Genomic DNA, 19,558 nt, shown 5'->3' with positions numbered 1-19,558 from the left:
GCAAATAGCTATAAAATCAAGATGTTTGTTCATTTACAGATGGAGCAGGGTGTTTGCTGCTGGTTTTTTCTCCTTAATCCTCATGCACAAAACGAAGACAGAGCTTAGAATCTGGCTCCCAACACTCTTAGCTTATGAGCCACATCACAAAGAAAAACACACCCTCTTGACTATAATGTGAAATGCTGAATATTAATTGCTGGCATTATGCTTATCTTTCTAGCCGGGGTTCTGTCTTTTCACAATGATCCTGATGGGCATGGGCGGCAGTCTAGCACTGCCAGGAGATTTTCCTCCTTTGTTTAACAGTTAGAAACCTATTTCATTTAATTCTATTAAACAAAAACAAAAACTTAAAGTTCATGATGCTCACTGGAAGTTTTAAACATTTGCAAGTCTTTTCAAATACAGAATATTATTTGGAACACAGAAACTGCCGAGTCTCTTGGCAAAAAAGACGACGTGCATTTCTGCATTTAAAAGAAAAAAAAAACCTTTTAATTCCAGCAATATTTAATGGAACTGGAAAGAGCATTACAATTAGATATAACCAATTGGTTAGTTTAAATATTACTTTACTAGCAAATCATGTGAAAGATTCAAAACATTTTCATCTACCAGGACAGATTTACACTTAAAATTTCTATGGTCGAGTCGAAGGATTTTTGTTCAAACCTGAGAATTTAATTGTATTTTCAATGTGTCATATGTAAAAATAAAAGTTTTTAAATAGCAAGTTTTCTCAACCCATTGTCTATTATTTCTAGTTTGAGAGTCAATATAATCCTTATATTAATCTTAATTACCATACATCTGGCAATGCCTGCTAACCCCAGCTTTCCTGTGTTTTAACCAATTACCTCAAATATCCCATATAACTTGTCCTATAGGCTGCATAGGAGTTACTACCTTGTATGTTTGCAATAAGGTGATAATTTGCTTCAATATTTTGTTAGTTTGGTTGTAGAGCTGAATCCAAACACTCCCAAGAAACACAAGCAGACAGGTTAGGGAAGGCTGAATTCCTTTTGAGAAAATAATTACACAGAAACAAAGCTTTTGTGACTCCTTTTAAATAGGGCACCTCACTAAAATGCCATACAGCCTCTTTGGCAGGTTAGTGAGGAGTTATTACTAAATCTCTGTCTAATAAACGTGCAGTTGACGCTGGAGGAGCTGCTTATTAGGATCCTGGCGGTGGGAAATGGAGGGAATGTCACAGTTAAAGACACAAATTTTCCCCATAATATATTCGAATGGAAACCTCTGAATCCAATACTACATGGGCATATCTAATAAATTCACAATATTTCCGTCTCAACAGCCTTCACCAGTTAGTTTTAAAGATTTATGTGGTAAAAAATTACTCAGTGATGAATATGGTTTATTCTGTGCAGTATTGGAGGTATAAGGAATTAAACTACCGTCTTTAACAGTGAATTTATTATTACCTCTGTCAAAAGACGGAGCCTTTAACAGCATTTGTTATAAATTCACTACAAAATAAATGACTGGAATTTTTTTACACTGGAGTTTATAAAGCATTGGGTGATTCTGAGCATTAACCTAACTCTACCATTGCTTATGTGGTTCTAGGTAAGCACTTCTGTCTGGGGCTCGGAGTTAATGCTCTGGTTTGGGACTTTCCACCTGACTGAACGGTATGTGTATGTGCAGAGCCGGAGGTCCTGTCCAGAACAAGAGTTTAGCAGACTGAAGAGGAAAATGTCAGTTTTGTGTTCTTTTTAAAAATGGGTTTTATAATCAATGACTAAGGTTTGGTGGATACGGTTGATATATAATTGGGCCTCCCATTAACAGGTTTACATGCATGCATTTGCACACACATATACACACACCTTCTCTCTTTTGTCCTCTCTTGGAATGGGTGTCCCCTCATTTATAAAAATTACCTGGAAGGAATGAGGCTGCCAGGGTTTGTTCTAGACGATTGGTTCCTGTCTGGGGGAAAGGAATGGCCTCTACTGAATTTGACCGGTATATGACCGTTGCCTTCCAGCTGACCCCAAATCCCATTCTCATCCTCCTAACTCTATAGTCTCCCATAGGGGTTATTAATGAGAGAAAACACCATCATCATCATCATCTTCGTCACCACAGTACAGTGCTGACCTGCTTGTTAACATGAAATGGGGTGGTGGGGACAACTTAGGCTTCTCTCTCATACCATCATAAATAAGGAGAGATATTTTTGGATGGTATCCCCGTCACCAGCCCCCCTTGGTTAGGTCAGAGGTGAGTAATAGCTCTTTGACAGGCATTGATCAGTTTCATTGCACCGTTTGGGCAGACTGTGCCCCAGGCCTATATTCTCCCCACCTACTACCCCCAAATTACCTCTAATACACCCCCTTCAGCCAAGCAGAGGGACTAGTGGTGCCTGAGGAAGTCCTAAATGGACACTAGATGTCACCAAATACCTCCTTTCCCTCAGAGCCCTGAAATTAAAAAAAAAAAAAAAATCCTTCATTTAAAGCAACTGAAGGAATTAACTTATCGGATTTTATGAGGGTTGTTGTCACATACAACTAAGCACACTTTTAAAAGAGGAAGTATTGCTGCATTCAGATAATTTTTATAGCAAACAAATCTCTTTTGGAAAGGCTGGGGTCAAGAGAGGGGAAAGGTCTACATTCTTTAAGTAGACCTTCGAGGGAGTAGGTGGAAATTACTGGGTTTAAAAAAAATCCCATGATAACAGTCAGTATGTTATGTTAACAAAGTCCAGGTGTGTGGGGAACAGGCCTGCTGCATTCAGATAACCAGAAGTTGGGTTTGGAGCCAGGATCCAGTCTGGGTTTCAGCAGTTCTCACCAGTGCTAGAAGCTAAAGGTCACTCTGGCTGACAAAGCTGGTCCATCCTTGTCCATGTAAGCCACTGCCATTTGAGAGCATCATATGTTGGAATGTTAAACTTGACCTTGACTGTAAAGCTCCCTGTTTTACATAGTTAGTGCACCCACAGAGAAGACAGCCCAAAGAGGGGTATATTTGGGCCATCCCATTCCAGCTAAGACTTCATCTTAGGGGGCACTCAATCTGGAAACTGGGGCTGCCCAACTTGTTGCTCCAAGACTGCGTAGTGGTTATGAGTCGGGCTGCTAACCTCGAGGTCAGCAGTTCGAAACTACCAGTAGTTCCATGGGAGAAAGATGAGGCTTTCTGCTCCCGTAAAGATTTACTGCCTCAGAAACCCTGTGCAGGGTCGCTATGAGTCGGACCCAACTCCACAGTACTTAATAACAACAACAACAACAACAAAGTAGATGGATGTGGCCTTCAAGGTGCCTAAAGGGCAATTCATGAGACATGTAACCCAAGCCCAAGAGATACAGCCTACTGCCTCAGTTTACTTTAAGTGAAAGAAAGATCTTAGTCAGGGATCTCTTCTCCATTCTAGTCCACTGAGATGGAAAGAGTTTCTCTTTCCTTTCTCCTTCATTTACCCTTAGTTGCTGGGCAGCTCATGTTACCACCAGAAATTACTTCTGGAACTAAGGGTTTTGTTTTATTTTTAAATCGGCATCTATTTAGGCGTTATCTTGCATAGTAGAAAAAGCACTTTTATTATTTAGAAAGAAGAATGTAGGCAATGTTCCCTAGTGAGAGACCTTGGAACCAGGGAGATAGGGTCATGTTTCTGAAAGCTGGGACTTAGAGGCTTGTATTACCCAAATAGAGGCTCCTCATCTCCTTTTCTCCCACTACAACAAATGCCCAAAGAGGTGCTTTGAGGACCTCAGGTAAGAGAAACTGAGCCAGGCCAGGGCGCTATCACACGGACGGTGATTCAGCACCTGTCCCGTCATGCCTGGTGGCCAGCGGAATGGCATTTTGGAATACACCTGTTGTTGAACCCCTGCCAAGTACTGATGGCCACTAACCCCCAAATCACTTTCCCTCGCTGTTGATATTTGGAATGTCAGACAGGACTGAGCAGCAGCCGGCGTGTATTTCAAACACAGCAGATGGATTTTTATATTAGCTCCTATTTCATGTTCAGGCAGAGCGACCACCACACTAAAACCATAGCCTCAATGCTGCCGAGTTTGCTTCTGTGAGATTAATTCTGTGAAATTAATTGGGACAAGATTGAAAAGGAAATTAAAATGCAGCTGAGTGAACAGGCCTTTCAAACACCTTTTTCTTGCTCTATTCAAACTTGCATTCCGCAGTGGTTGCAGGCATCGTGTGAAGTAATTTATGAGCGGCAGGCTCTCAGGAGCCATTGGTTACGTATGAGGAGACCTGCACAAGCACCACAATCTGGAGCCACTGAAGAGCGCTAAATACCCTGCTGTGGCCTGAGCTGCGTCCATGCACAAGGGAGGAAGGCAAGCTTCGTCCCTGCACCACATAAAGCTGTTCACAAATATTTGGGCCCAAAAGGAATGCAGGAATATCCTCTGGATGCCCAGATCTGCTTCCTTATTAAAGCCTCCCTGTAATATATTCTAAGACCCAAACTGGAACTCAGTGAATTTAGTGGGCATGAAGCTGCATGAGACCTAGGATGTAGGCATGTGTTGGGGGAGGTCATTGGGACCTGCTGTCTGTACCTCTGGCTACGGTTTCAGAGCTCACATACATGGCTTTGGTCTCTCTCTGTATAAGAAGTTTGAACAGTCTGGAATATCAGTGATGCAACCCTCAGGCATGGTGGATTTTGGGTAGGCCTCTTTACTGGGCGGTTTTCTATAGCCAAGTGGAAACCTTTTGTACTTCATGCAACTCCATGAAGAGTCCTTGGCAATATGTTGTTTTTGCTAGGTTCTGATACATAGGGTTTCTGAGGAGTGACTGCTGAGTTTGAACTGCCGACCATGCAGTTCAAACCAACCTTGTGATCCAGTGCTTATCCTACAGGCCGCCTTTGTTCCCTTTACAAGTCACCAATTACTTAGTAAACTCCTACTATGTGACAACACTGACCCCAAAGGTTTATTGTTAGTGGAAGGGAAAGAAATGTAATACTAATGTATGTATTTTTACACAGATAGCATGCACATTTATGCTTTTTGCAAGCTGTGCAACCCCCTGGCACATTAATTTATATGAGCTCTATGAGTTTTATATGCATGTGCATGGTATTTATGTGGTGGCATTGCAAGTGAAAAAATACAGTAGCTATAAGGAGCTCTGGTAGCGTAGTGGTTACGAATCGGGCTGCGAGCCGCAAGGTCAGCAGTTCAAAACTACCAGCGGTTCCGCGGGAGAAAGATGAGGCGGTCTGCTTCTGTAAAGAATTACAGCCTCGGAAACCCTGTGTAGGGTCGCTATGAGTCGGAACTGACTCCACGGCACATCACAACAACAATAATCCTTTACTAGATGCCAAGCACTTTACACAAATTCTCTAATGTAAGCATCACAGCAACACTATGAATACAAACTATTGCAATTTTCACATGTGAGGAAATTGAGGATTAGCAAGATTAAGTAGTTTACTCAGGATCACATCAATAACCGCCTATTATTGGTACTTATTTGTTTTCCCAAGAGCAGGTGATGGGCATTTTCTTATCTATGGGTGAATCTTTGCTGTCCAGCCAGTCACTTTGGAGAATAAAGCCTCTCCTGAGTTTGGCCCTAGGATTCAATCTTGAGTTAGACTTGGGCGACTATTAAGAAACAGCAGGGTGCGGCGGGAGTCCAAGAATAAAGCTGTCACCCTTTTCCCTCCTCTACTTCCCCATCCATGGGCTGCTTCCTTTCCTCCAATCCTCCAGCTTCAGAATGTTTCTATTGTTAGACAGAAGGGGAAAACAGATGCATGTATGAAGGCCAAAAACCAGGAAGAGCTGGTAGTTGTTTTTGTTTTTTTTAAATCAGAATGAGTAATTAAGTTAAAATACAGTTGTGTGTGTGTGTGTGTGTGTAATTTCTTTGGCAGTGTTGCAGGATCAAGTTCACCACGGTTAGAACTGGAATATCTGAAGTAGAAGGAACTTTGTTGTTGTTGTTGTTGTAAGTGTTGTCAACTTGGCTCTGACCCATAATGACCCGTATAGGGTTTCTGAGGAGCGGCTGTTGAGTTTGAAACGCCAACCTTGTGGTTCAATCGACTTTGCAGTCTGGTGCATTAACCCACAGCGCCACACCAGGAAACTTAGTAGCCATCTAATACCACCTCATTTTTGAGGTGAGGCAACAGGTCCAGGTAAGCTGATCTGCACATGGTTGGTTAGGTGCCGTGGAGTCGGTTCCGACCCATAGCGACCCTGTACGAGGTTTCCGAGGCTGTAAATCTTTACGGGAGCAGACAGCTTCATCCTTCTCCCGCAGAACAGCTGGTAGTTTCGAACTGCTGACCTTGTGGTTTGCAGCCTGATTCGTAACCACTATGCTACCAGATCTGCACATAGTTTGATTTTCTCTTCTGTTTCTCAGGAAAATGGACTCCCCCAGGTTGCTACACAGCAGATCTTTCTCGCCTGACCAAGGTTTTACTGGACAGAGAGAAAAGCAAAATGGAGCTTTCTAGAACTAAACTCAACTACGCTCTGTTGTTCTGGGTGTGAGTGGCAGGGTGCAGAGGCTGTGTGTAACTGACTCCAAGAAAGAAAGGCCTTTTAGTGGAAAGAATTTAGGATCTCTGTGAGGAAACATTCCAGAGAATAGGAGTGGCTGGTCTGAATAGACAGAGATTAGGAATCTCCTTTACCATCTGTCTGAATTGGTTCAGCTGTGCCTTTTAGAGGCAAGGAAATGGCTTGGGTGGCCTTTTAAGGTTCCTTCCTGTCCAAGAACTCTTACTGAGTTAGGTAATATACCAAAGGTAAACGCAATCTCAAATGATCCCCCAATCAGCATTAACGGGAATGAAGCTTTCTGAGGGAAATTTCCGTTGATCTGCAGGAATTAGCAGTCTGGATAAGGGAGGCATCAGGCATAATTTTTGGGAAAAGCAATGTGCTAAGACACAGGAGTGAAAATGGACTTGCAACCTTTCAGAAGAATGGAGAAAGAAGCCAGTGGAACCAGGACAGCAGGGCATTCTCACTGAATGAACTCTGAATCATTAGCTTTTAGTAATAGAAGAAGGGTTGGTTTAAAAAACAACAACACAAAACAAGATGAGAAAGGCTCCCCAAGTTCCTTGGGCTCTCTTAACAATACAATGGCGGCTATAGTAACTCAAGACAGCTCGGCACTGTAGGGCAGGTCACAGCATAGCCCCTGCTAGCTAGAGAAGAGGGAACCCCAGTGAGAAGCCATTAACAAAGGCAAAAGACATACAAAACAAACAAAATAATCATGACAGAGAGAGAAGGCCAGCAGACAGTCTGGCTCTGTTCTGCAGTCTTCCCCCCTCCCCTCTGCTGCAGGCACCTCCAGACAATGTAAACAGTTAATTTGTTCACCTGCAGGCTCTGGGCAAACAGAGGCCTGGTCACACCTGAGTGGATAACTCGATTACCCCTGTAATGCCAGCGTGGTAATGTACACAAATTCTATTACACGGCAAACCTTGCTTTCGGGCATTTGAAATACCAATCAGGCCAATGTCCACTCCCTTCTTTGCTTCCAATTTATTTTTGGTGTATTGGAACTGCTCTGAAATGGCACTAGGGTGGTATTGAGTTAGAAATCTGGAAGAAATCACTAGAAGGTTGTGATTTCATTCAGCAGGGCCTGCAGGTCTCCTAGTTACTTTCTAAGGGTCAGTCTGAATTCAGACCTTGTTTAAAGGGGGTCTCCTTTAAACCTGACCCATTTCCCTAAAGAGCTTAAAGCTCAAATCAACATAAACAGCTGGTTAAGGCACTAACATTCACAGAATAATGATGAACAGTAAGTGATGGATTAATAGTGGGTTTTCAGTTTTGCTCTTTATAGAACTCTTTTCTACCATTCCACATACTCAGCAATTAAAGAGCAAAGTGGGCCTAGTCCAAAAATGTGTTTGTAGGTATTGATTGACCACATAAAGAGAGAACTTTTTAATAACTTCTTTCAGGGACAGAATGTATTACCTTAGCTCACTTATGTGGTCTCTGTTTCTTTACAAAATGGATGCTACTGATTTCTGAATAGTAGTCCATGATTTCTGAATCTTCTTCACATCAATGACAGATGTGCAATGATACACTCATGATTTTTTGTTATTAACCCAATTCTTTATGATCAACAATACTACTTCTGAGATGACTCGCTGGGGTTACGGGTTAACTCTGAGAAAAGAATCAAGTTAGCTTGTCCATGTGGGACTGGATACAATAAACTGGCCTTATCAGCAGTTGCTCAAACCCAGTGACATAACTAGCTCTGATCCCTTCCTCAACACATATTATAGGCTAGTTTATCTATAAATGAAATAAGTAGGTGGCTCACCTAACCTGAAATTTTTCAATAGTATAACATGGTTATCAATCATGAACAGAAGTGATAACCTTCAAGCATCAAAAGACTGAAAAAGACCAAATTTTTGATTTGCAAAGCTTTAGTATTTTATCTGAAGTCTTGGTGTTGCACTGTAGGATAGGCACTGGACTACTCTCAAAAGGTCAGTGGTTCAAATCAACCAGCTGCTCTCGGGGAATCCTATTCAGGGTCGCTATGAGTCAGAACCAACTTGAGGGCACTTAACAACAACAACAACAGTATTATGTCTAAGGAGTCCTGGTGGTGGAGTGGTTAAGCACTTGGCTAGTAACCAACAGGTTGGCAGTTCAAATCTACCAGTAGATTTGGTAGAAAGATATGTCAGTTTGCTTCTGTAAAGACTGTTGTTGTTGTTGTTGTTAAGTGCTACTGAGTGGGTTCCAACTTATAGTGAACTTGTATAGGATTTCCAAGGAGCGATTGGTGGGTTTGAACCACCAACCTTGTGGTTAGCAGTCCAGTGCTTATCCTATAGTGTCATACCAGGACTCCTCTGTAAAGATTGTTGTTGCTAAGTGATGTTGAGTTGGTTCCAACTCATTGCAACCCTGTATAGAGTTTCCAAGGAATGGCTGGTGGGTTTGAACTGCCAACCTTGTGGATAGCAGTCCGTGGTTATCCTTTAGTGCCATACCAGGTCTCCATAGAGGTTCAGCAGTCCTACTCTGTTCCGTGGGGTCACTATGAGTTGGACTTGATTCCTTGGCAGTGCATTTGAGTGCTTTTCGTTTAGTATTATGTCTATTACATTTTAAAATTTGAAAACTGGCTCCTGAATCTGAATTTTCAATCCAATTTTCCACTAACAATCATAAGTAAATGGTATTTATGTTTGAGGAAGCCATGTAATATGCACAAGAGAAATGTATGCATTGGAATAAGTCTGATTATGGTGAATAAATCATGGAGAGTGAAAAACACGACTTTCGATGCAGACCCCAAACTCTATGTTCTTACCTTGCTCAGAATTCGGATGAGGTCACCCCGTTGGAAGGACAGTTCATCTGGCTGGTCACCATGACAATCCCAGAGGCCCTGATAATAACTGGCATAGTCCACTGATGAAAGAGAGGAAACATAAAAATGAAAAGGACTGTCTTTCCTAGGGAACCCACATGTTGACTGCAAATGGAAACCAGGGGTCTGGTATTGTTCCTAGGAAACCTGAGAGTCAGGGGGTTGGGATGAGATACAGTCACATTCAGCTTGAGCAAAGGACTGTGGGAAAAGATCATTAACTAACATTAAATATTTACAGATCACTCCTAGTAGGATGCTATTCAATAATATGTATGAGAAATACATTTATTTGTTACTAAAAAAAATTAGGGAGTTTTTCATTTGGTTTGTAAATAAACAGCTCAAAGAGTTTCTGCCAGACTTTGTTGGTCCAGGGCATCTAAATTACTCAGTACTTCTCTTCATTCCGCAGTTGAAGGAGTAGGGAACAGGATTAAGTCTCAGACTTCTGCCTATTTACAAAAGAGGTTGAGTCAGCCAGCATGTTCCTGCACCATAGTCTCGCATTTTGGCCTCCTGTTACATAGGAAATTCCTCCTGCGTACTTCCCACCCAGGTACTATATGATCTAGTCACTAATAAATGCTGAAACGAATGACCCAGTCTTTAAGTGGAACCAAGGGGGTGTCTCATCCATTACAACGAAATTCTGGGTGGGCTGGCCCTTTTCCAGCATCTCATTTGTAGACCCTGAACATGTCTGGCAAGATTTATCTGCAAACCCCCAGGGGGACAGAAACCAAAGTGATCTGCATTAAAAATGAAAGCAACTGAAGACGACAAACCAAGCTTTCGAAGCAGCTGGAGAGATTTACTGGGCTTCTCAGCAAGACTAGATGGCAATGATGCCACAGGACAGCCATCGATTCTTAACAATGAAGAATCTGTATTGATCTTCTACCCGGAAAGGTTAAACACTAGAGTACAAAGTAGGAGAGGGTCTGGGGATTTGAATGGCAGGAGAGCTAAGGCCCACAGACCACTGATAATATGGCAGTGCTCCCAGTGCCTCTGGATACTACGTAGGAGAGCTGTAAACAAAAACCTCACCAAACATAAAACTCCTATTGATGGCGATCAGGAGTCCTGCATTCTAACGAAAAATTAAAAGATTTGGGGGAACTCTATTTTATGAGTTTCCACCTTTCCCTTGGAGTCCTGGTGTGGTGCTGTAGGACCCACCAGCCATGCCTCAGGAACCCTTTTTAGGGTCACTATGAGTCGGAACCAACTTGGCAGCACTTAACAACAACAACAACAACCTTTTTTCCTTCATTGTCTTGATCCTTTCATGAGCGGTGACGGAACTGGATGCTGAGAATGGGAATAGATGGGTGGCAAGAGGGAACAGAGGCCCTAGCTATAGTTCTATAGTTACTTTTTTTTTTTCTTTTCTTCCTGTTTTCTATTCCTAACTTATAAGCAATTCAAACAATACAGGGGAACACAATCCTTATGTGTATCTGGAAACTGTAAGACCTTCAGTAGGGAATCTTACCGTGCATAAAAACAGAGGAGAGACAGAGTTATTTAGTTAAGACTTGGATACTGCAAACAGAAGTAAAAATGTCAACCACATAGAAACTTGGACATGCTTTCTTTACACAGAAAATTGTTGGTATACACAGTAGACAACAGAGGGCAGCAAATAAGAAACCACAGTGAAAACAATCTGCCAGAGTACAAATATGTTCGGAAGAAAAATACATTGTGAGAAAAATGTTAACTATAGAAAAGACAAGAGTATAAATTTTTTTGAATATCATATATGAAATAATAGAAAAATATCAGCCTCTGAAAAGTGAAAATAGTTTTCACAGAGGATTTATTAAGAAATTTTCAGTTATAATGGAATTGATTTATTCTCTTAAGATTTTGACTAAATTAAGGAATAAAAAATATGGACACCAGTATTCATGGATTTATGGTTTCTTCATGGATTTCTATGGCATAGAAAATCATTTTATAAAAATAGATTTTTAAAGTATAACTTGTTATTTCTGAAGGATAAGAAGACTGACAAAGTCATCTGGGCTAGCAGAAGGTCACTGTGGGCTACTGCTTCCCATAAAGCACCTGGATATGGGCAGCTCCTGCAGTCATGGAGACCCTCTAGTGTACATGTAGAAAGTGATTTCATATTGGGTGGATAAGGGAACTGGAGGAGCAGCTGGAAAACAGCTTCTTGCAAAACCACAAAAGATCACAGGAGAAGGCAAGAAAGTAGGAAGAAACTAGAAGCCTTCCTGGAGAAAATAAGGACACCTAAGGCCTGCAGTTCTTTAGATGCCATAGCCCCAAAGCTCAGGGATCCAGGAGGTGGGGTAGTTAGAAATAGAATGATAACAAGACAGCTCTAAAAATAAGCAGAATGAGGACTAGACACTGAGAAAAGGCTAGACGTGGCTATCTAGATGGAACTATTCTGGCATTTAGGAATTCAGGGATTAATCCCTTAGCTGGGTAAGACTTGGTTTTGCAGACCCCCGTCTAATATTTGTGTGATTTGCATTTATATGTAGGTATACATACATCTTCATCACACACCTTCCTCAGCACTCAACAAATGTGTACAGAGCACTTACGAAGTATCAGGGAATGTGCTAGGCACTGGGAATGACACCGTGGGCCACACAAGGTCCCTGCACTCAGGGGCTACCTTCGAGTGGTGGTGGTGTAGGAGGGTGACAGTCGTGAAGCAGATAGCAACACAAACATTTATTTGTTTATGATTGTCAGATGCCTGCAAAGCAGTTGAGGATGCTGTGTATCATATGGAGTCTAACCGAGGAGTCCTGGTGTGGCGCTGTGGGATACTGTACTGGATTTCAAGATCAGTTTGAACCGCAAGGTCAGAGGTTCCAATTTACCAGTTTCTCCTTGGAAACCCTATATAAGGTCACTATGAGTTGGAACTGACTTGATGACACTTAACAACAACAAAACCTAGTCTGAGGCACCAGGGAGGCGTCCCTGAAATTTTAGCTGTATCACAAAACTGGCTCAGTGGGTATTATTAAAAGGCCTGGAAGAGGGGATACGGTAAGACTGAGGGGGGCTTCTTCCTGAAGCTTGGCTCCAGAGGATGCTTAAAGGCTCAGAAGTCTGCAGGGCTGGTCCAACTACTTCCTAAAGGTCCCTGGCTCATCCTATAAATACCCTACCACATGAGGAGACTCTTGATTTCCTCAGAGCAGTAAGAGGAATTGAGAGAGGCTTGCATCTGAGGGCTGGGTTGAGATTCTGTGGGTTTACACTTCTCTGGCAGCAGTCTGAGATCAGAAATGGTGCAGCATTCTGACCATTTAATTAACTCAAAAACATCCTCATTCTCATTTTGAGGACATTATTCTATCTAATTATTTTTTTTTCCAGTCTGTCCATTTGGAATGAAAAACAAAAGAATAAAGCTTAATGCCAGCATTTCTCAATGTCTCTCCAAAAAACGTAACTCTGCACTAAATAAAGCCTGGTAATTCAAAAGCAAAGTACTAATATATTCAGCATAAAACAGACAGAGGACCTAGAGCAATCACGACACCACTAATAACTAAAACAGTTATAACAATTAACAACAATTACAATGATAGAGAAGCTAATGGGTATGATCACTGCATTTAAATTGCTAGTGGAGCTGAGAAGGACTTTTTCTAGAGGAGAAAAAAAGGGGCAGCATCTTACTGTTGCGTTATCCCATGTAGGAGAAGCTAAGCTCTAAGCAAACAAAATGTCCTAGGAAGAAAAGCAACAGACCTAGTTAAACAATAGTATTGCTGTCTCTATTTTTCTAGGTATTTGTTGTAAAGCTTTTGTCATTTCATGCCAACTTCTTTATAACCAGTGACAGTCATGTCTTCGGTAACTGAGGCCAAGTTGGTGCTACTGCCGACAGAGTCAATATTTGAAAACCAGCCTCTATCATGTGGAGAGTTCTAAAGTAAAAGGCTAGGAGACCTTTCAGTCTCTCCTCTGCTTAGGGACAATAGAACCTGACTGTGTTCCTTTCAATGGTCATATGTCACCTTGGGCTTTTGTTTGGGGGAGGTTGAGTAGCTCCAGAATTCCAGCTGTGACCAGAGAAAGGAGACTGAAGGCAGGCCAGCAGGTTGTTTACATTTTCTTGATGAGGAAAAGGACTGTGCCAACAAGGCCTGGCACTGGGTACAATCACTTCAGAGACAGCATGAGAAAATGGATAACGTTAGTCCTGCCAGAGCATGGCACTGCGAGACTTGGACAAAGGAGCCCAAAACAGTGCGCCCATTGGAAAGGACTTGAATGTTCAGTTCACTAAAGCAGACTATCTGAAATCACATAGAATCTTTCAGGAAAGGTATGAAAAAAAATCACCAACGTCCATTTACTACGGATACCAGAGCAGGAAGGGTACCTGAGCAATGCTGTCTGCTGATTTTCATGGTCCTGAATCTTGTATTTTGAAATTACTATGGTCTTTAATGTTACAATTTGATTTTGAAGTGAGGAACACGCACAGATCCTGATTTTCATTTCAATTACTCCAAAATTTTAGTGCGTGGATGATCAACCCAAGTTTGGTCTTTGGAAATGTTTCAAAAGGCAAAAGCTAAAAATGCCTTCCGTGGTTTCCTTCTGCCTCTTTAGTGTAATAATTCAATGCACTGATGGACACTAAGGTGCAGGATCAGCAATAGACTATGAACCAGAATGCGGTTCAACCCCACCAGTTGCTCTTCAGAAACCCTGTACAGGGTCACTATGAGTCAGAGCTGACCCAACAGCACATAACATCAACAGCCTAAGTATTACAGCTCTGAGGCACTCTCCAACTTTAAACCAATTGTTGTCAAGTTAATTCCAACTCACGGTAACTCTATGTGTATTAGAGTACAGCTGCTCCATAAGACTTTCTATTGATGTTCTTTTGGAAGTAAGCTGCCAGCCCTTTCTCCCAAGGTGTATCTGTTGTTGTTGTTAAGTGCCGTTGAGTTGATTCCGACCCATAGCGACCTTGTATAGGGTTTCCAAGGAGCAGCTGGTGAGCTTGAACCACCAACCTTGCAGTTCAAACGACTTTGCAGTCTGACGCATTAGCCCACAGTGCCGCAAGGTGTATCTAGGTGGACTCAAACCTCCATCCTTTTCATTAGCAGCAGAGTATATTATCTGTTTGCAACAACCAGGAATTTTGTTGCATCTTGTTGTAATGTGCCTTCGAGTGTGTTATGACTCATAGCAACCCTGTACAGGTCTTCCGAGGAGCGGCTGGTGAATTTGAACCGTTGATCTTGCAGTTCAGTGCATTATCCCACAGCATAGTTGGAATTGACTTAATGACACTTGGTTCAAAGTGGTGAGTGCCTCAGAGATGTAATGCTTATATGCAAGCACTTTTCTGCCCACCACAAAAACTTGGGCTCCTCTTTGGCTGAGTATGCTGACAATTTCAGGCAAAACTAACCCACTTCAAGATCTTTCTTGGTCAGGGATTTGATCTATCTAAGGATGCCTCCAGACTGCTTTTTATTCAACATGACACATCCAAGGCAAATGGCAAATTTTAATGTTAACAGCACAGAGTGAGTTTTACTCTGGGTTACCTGGCGCTAATTTTTCATGATAAGGAAGGAAGGGATGCTCTCATTCCTGAAGACCCTCAGTAGTAGTGTTAGCGTGCTAAACGAACGGGTTGGAATTTAGTGAAAATCTGAGGTGTTGAAGAGTCACTCATTAAAATAACCCTGTTACTAACAGTCATGCTGTAAACTGAGCTCTTTATAGATTGAACAATCAATACTACAAGGCTGTGATAGATTTTCTAGGTAACAGAATAAAATAAAAGGAATTGCATTTTACAGGGTCATTAACACCCAGTAAGGATAAACTGAATTTCTCCCCCTCCCGTTCTGATAAGATCTAGGTGGACCTTAAAATGTTAACAACTCCACTAGGGAAAAGCACAGAATTCAGGGAATAGGTTCCATGGAATGGTGGAGGTGTATGGAATAGCTAACCACACAGTACACTGTAGGAGCAAAGAGGGAAAAGGACAACTTGCTTACAAAAAATCCCTCCCCCGAAAGCATGTAATATCTGGGAAAACATGTAGTGAAGCAAAATTGCTTGTTCTATAAGAATTCACCATGGTCTTAGAGCCTTGCCTTTTATATGCCTTCATGGGGCTGTCTGCCCTTCTCCCGGACCTCTATATTTTACTGTTATAAAGCTAAGTGAAGACATTTGGATGTTACATATTTGTGATTGTTCCTATAGCTCCTTTGGAGAAAAGGCACTATATAAATTCAATAAATAAATAAGTAAACACAAATAATAAAAATTCCTGCCTCAGATTCTGCAGAGAGAGCGAAAAACCCTCCTCTGTTTTTTAATCACTAAGTCACCAATCATTATAACTGGTGGGAGGTATAAACCATAGAATCATATTTAGAGTGTGCTACACTTAACAACACCTATTTTGGAGGCAGGAAGCATGAGGAACAAAAGGTTTTTTTTTTTTTTTTGAAAAAAAACACCTACTTGAATTATAGCTGTTGAAACAGTTCAGAAATAAATACTCTCCCCTGGCTCCCCCACCCAGACAGAACCTTAGAGAGAGAGGCGGAAGGAGGAAATGAGATGAGGGAGGAGCCTGAACTGAACTGTAGACTTGTGCCAGAAGTCTACTGCTTCCGGAATGGAGTTTATATAAGACTAGCTGTAGGAGTCTTATGGTTATTCTACCCAAGCTGTCCATATAAAGTGTTTCATTTCTGTGCCAGTGACGGAAATTGGTTGAGAAAAGATGTAAGTGGGAAAAGGTTGGTCAGGAAACAGCCTTTGTACTGGGATTTTATACGATGAGTAGAAAACAGGTTTCTGGACCCACTGGATAGGTTTCAAAATGGACTTAATTGTATGTGTTAACTACGATGAGGCACTAGAAGCTACCCTACCATTTCTGTATCATACTCACCTTGCTTGCTTTCTGTTCCTCTAACTTTGACACAGATTTCTGATGCTGTCTCTCTATTGTCTTTTGTCTCCTATGGGAAAAGTTGGACTCTTCTTCATTAACTAAAACTTTTAAGTAGTCCTTTCTATAGAGAACAACCAAAGGAAGGGGGGCTTTACTGAATGAATAAGGAAGAGAATAAAAGGAGATAATAAGGAGAGAGGAGAATGGGCAAAGACAGGGCCAGAGAGAGGAGAGGGAATGGGGAGAGAAAGAGGAAAAGAACTCCTAGGCTTAAGATTTTACAGAATCTTTAGGAAAAAAACAATCAGCTAGGATCTAAATCAGCCATGATTTGGTCCCTGCTGATGAAATGAATGTCCTTGAGGTGGCCCCTGCAAGGCACAGCATTCCTTCACTGACAGCGGAGGAATAGGTCCTTGGTGGGGTCTCGTCCTACTTAGAGGCTTTAGGAGGGTATCTGACCTTAGAAATGATGGGCTCACTAACAGCCTGCAGCATAGTTAACAGTCTGGGATGAATAAAATGTAATTTTGTATTCAATAAACCTGTTACATATTCATTTCCAAATGTGCCTGGAATCAAACCAGGCCATCAGAAGTCAGCCTCACCAAGTCATTCTATTCTTCACCCCAGGTTCACTTTTCAGATCTGACACATTTCCATTCCCCTCTGAACTTGTAATCTCCGGTCCTCTCAGAGAGGAGACATTTCCATTCTTTCCATTCTCAATCCTCTGATCTCTTAGAGATGAGGCAATTCTATTTTCCCTGTACTGATTTAAGAAATACTGATAGGAAAAAATAAATATCTGGTTTTGCTTCTCCTTCTCTGGAATAAATCTTAGCTGTTCTGGGAACATTAATTAAAGTGAATGGGTGGCTGCTCCTAGAAAGTTAAGTTCTTTCCCTGTCCAGTCAATGCACATGGACATTTGGGATGGACACAGCAGTACTCTCTTACCCAGTGAGTCTGATGCTGCTTCAGACTTGGAGCATTCAGGCTTTCTCCACTTGGAAGCCCAAGTATCTTACCCATTGCCTGTGCATTTATAGAGTTTTCCTACCTCCTGGTTGTGGAGTGCCATTCTCCTCCTCATCCAGAACGTGCTCTTCATCTTAAAGGATAAACATGATCAGCATTATTAGCGGTTAGTTGTTGACATTCATGTCCCGTGTACTGTTGGGCTCCTTTCTTTCTTTCTTTTTTTTTTTTCTTAAATGATTTATTGTGAATTATGTGATAGTATACATGGGAGAACATTAGTTTTACATTCATTCTATTGTATACCATCTCATTGCCATGGTTACAATCCCCTCCATGCAATCCTTCCCTGTTTCCCCCCAGGTCTTCAGCACACAGTCACTCTCCCTCTCTGGATCTAAAGTCTCCAGCTGTTCCATTGCTCCACGTCATCATATCTGCCTCCATTTCAGGCATCACTGCTTCTCTGGGTAGGGTCCCGCTCTCTGCTCTTCTCCCTTGATGGTCCTAGGGACCTCTGCTCCTAGACTGAAAAGTTAATCACTCCCCTCCTTGCTAGAAAACGTCTACCTTTACATTTCCGGCCCTCACAATCAGTCCTGATAACAATTATTCACTATTGTATCACAAGAGACCCGACTGTGTTTCATTGCATCAGCCCCGCCTAGTCAGATTGAATACTACTCACTGGAGATTCTACCTTCCTCCCGGCCCTCTGGATCTAGGTTCCCTCTTGAAAGCTTGTAAGCCAGTCACTTCTTGCCTTTGTAGCCCCCCGCCCCCCATTTTGGGTAGCCAATGTCCAAGTTGCCCATCCCTGTCTACTCTGTGTATGGAGGGGGTGGGAATGATTCTTGCTGTAAGGACTTGTTCCCTCTTTTGAGCTACAGCTTCCATAGGTGTAGGTCAAGTTCATCAAATTGTATGAGAATGCTTTTTTTTTTCCCCCTCTTCTTTTTACTTCTGGTTGAGCTCTGATCATCCAGTCACTGAAGCCAGGATAAGTGGGTATTATCTGCAAGTGTGGGTGTTCTTATGCATATGTGGAGCTCCTTTCTTAACAGAGCTCATCACAGCTCTTCTTCAAGGAAAGGGTCTTTACCATGTACTTAAAAAAACACACACACAAATCATCTCTCACCTTCAAATTTGCCCTCTTCCTTGACTTCTGTTCCCATTCATTCATTCACAAAGATTTTTAAATGCTTATGTCTTGGTGTGGTGCCACAGGATAAGCACTAGAGCACAAGGTCTGTTTGAACCTCAAGGTAGGTGGTTCAAACTCACCAGCTGCTCCTCAGAAACCCTATACAGGTTGCTCTGAGTCAGAACTGACTCAATGGCACTTAACAACAGCAACATGACATGCAAAGCACTAACAGCACCAGGAATTGGGGATGCAGAGAGTTTTGAAATGATTGGATTATTTAGGAATCTATCACTAGGCTCCTGGTGTGGCGCGGTAGCATCAGCTCTGGACTGCAAATCACAGGGTCAGCAGTTCAAACCCACCAACTGCTTTCTGGAAACCCTACACAGGGCCACTCTGAGTCAGAATCGACTTGATGGCATTTAACAACACCAACACTGGAAAGCTCTCCAGTCCTTTTTCTCAAACCCTCTTTCTCCTACCCATGTGGATTCTCTTCAAAATTAATGATCTTCACGAAAGCATCCTTTCTGGTTTCAGGCATTCCAGGGCTAGGGTGTGTGTGTATGCTTTATGGGAAGTGCATATATTTAAACCTCTGTGATTAATTAGCCCTTAATCTATCAATCTTTGTTCAGCTGTAGCTGAGGCTAGTCATGTACATCATTTTATGTTCCTAGGACTTGGGGCTTGTAGTTATCTTTTTACAGTTGTTATTCAGCCTGCCTTGTTCATTAGAGTGCAAGCTCCTGAGGGTAGTTGGAATGGGGTTTTAATTAATTGCTATAGGTACACTATGGATTCAGAGTCAATGTTATTGTCTAACTCCAGTCTAAGGGCTATTTGGTAAAAGTCATATTATGATTGGCCTAAATTTCTTACCTTCGCTAACCTGTTTTATCTCAGACTTCATGTTACCCAATACAGTGGAAACTGGACGTTTGTAGAGAAAGTGGTTGTTGTTGTTAAGTGCCTTCGAGTCGGTTCCGACCCATAGCGACCCTGTACAGGGTTTCCGAGGGTGTAAATCCTTACGGGAGTAGAAA

The 19,558-nt window shown here is 42.0% G+C and overlaps 1 protein-coding gene across 1 annotated transcript in view; it reads right to left on the bottom strand.

Annotated features, from left to right (window-relative positions):
- Window positions 1-19,558, bottom strand: part of SKAP1 (src kinase associated phosphoprotein 1) — a 458,887-nt gene that overhangs the window by 11,257 nt on the left and 428,072 nt on the right. The window contains exons 10-11 of the mRNA XM_006833657.1: window positions 17,445-17,495; window positions 9,364-9,464 (exon numbers count right to left, since the gene is read on the bottom strand). Coding sequence (XP_006833720.1) covers window positions 9,364-9,464; window positions 17,445-17,495 — 152 coding nt within the window. The remainder of the gene's footprint in view (window positions 1-9,363; window positions 9,465-17,444; window positions 17,496-19,558) is intronic.

The sequence above is a fragment of the Chrysochloris asiatica genome, unplaced genomic scaffold (genome assembly GCF_000296735.1).
Source record: "Chrysochloris asiatica unplaced genomic scaffold, ChrAsi1.0 scaffold00007, whole genome shotgun sequence".
NCBI classification, from domain to species: Eukaryota; Metazoa; Chordata; class Mammalia; order Afrosoricida; family Chrysochloridae; genus Chrysochloris; species Chrysochloris asiatica.
Note: the sequence above shows the minus strand (reverse complement) of the source record. Positions and strands in the feature narration are given on the sequence as shown.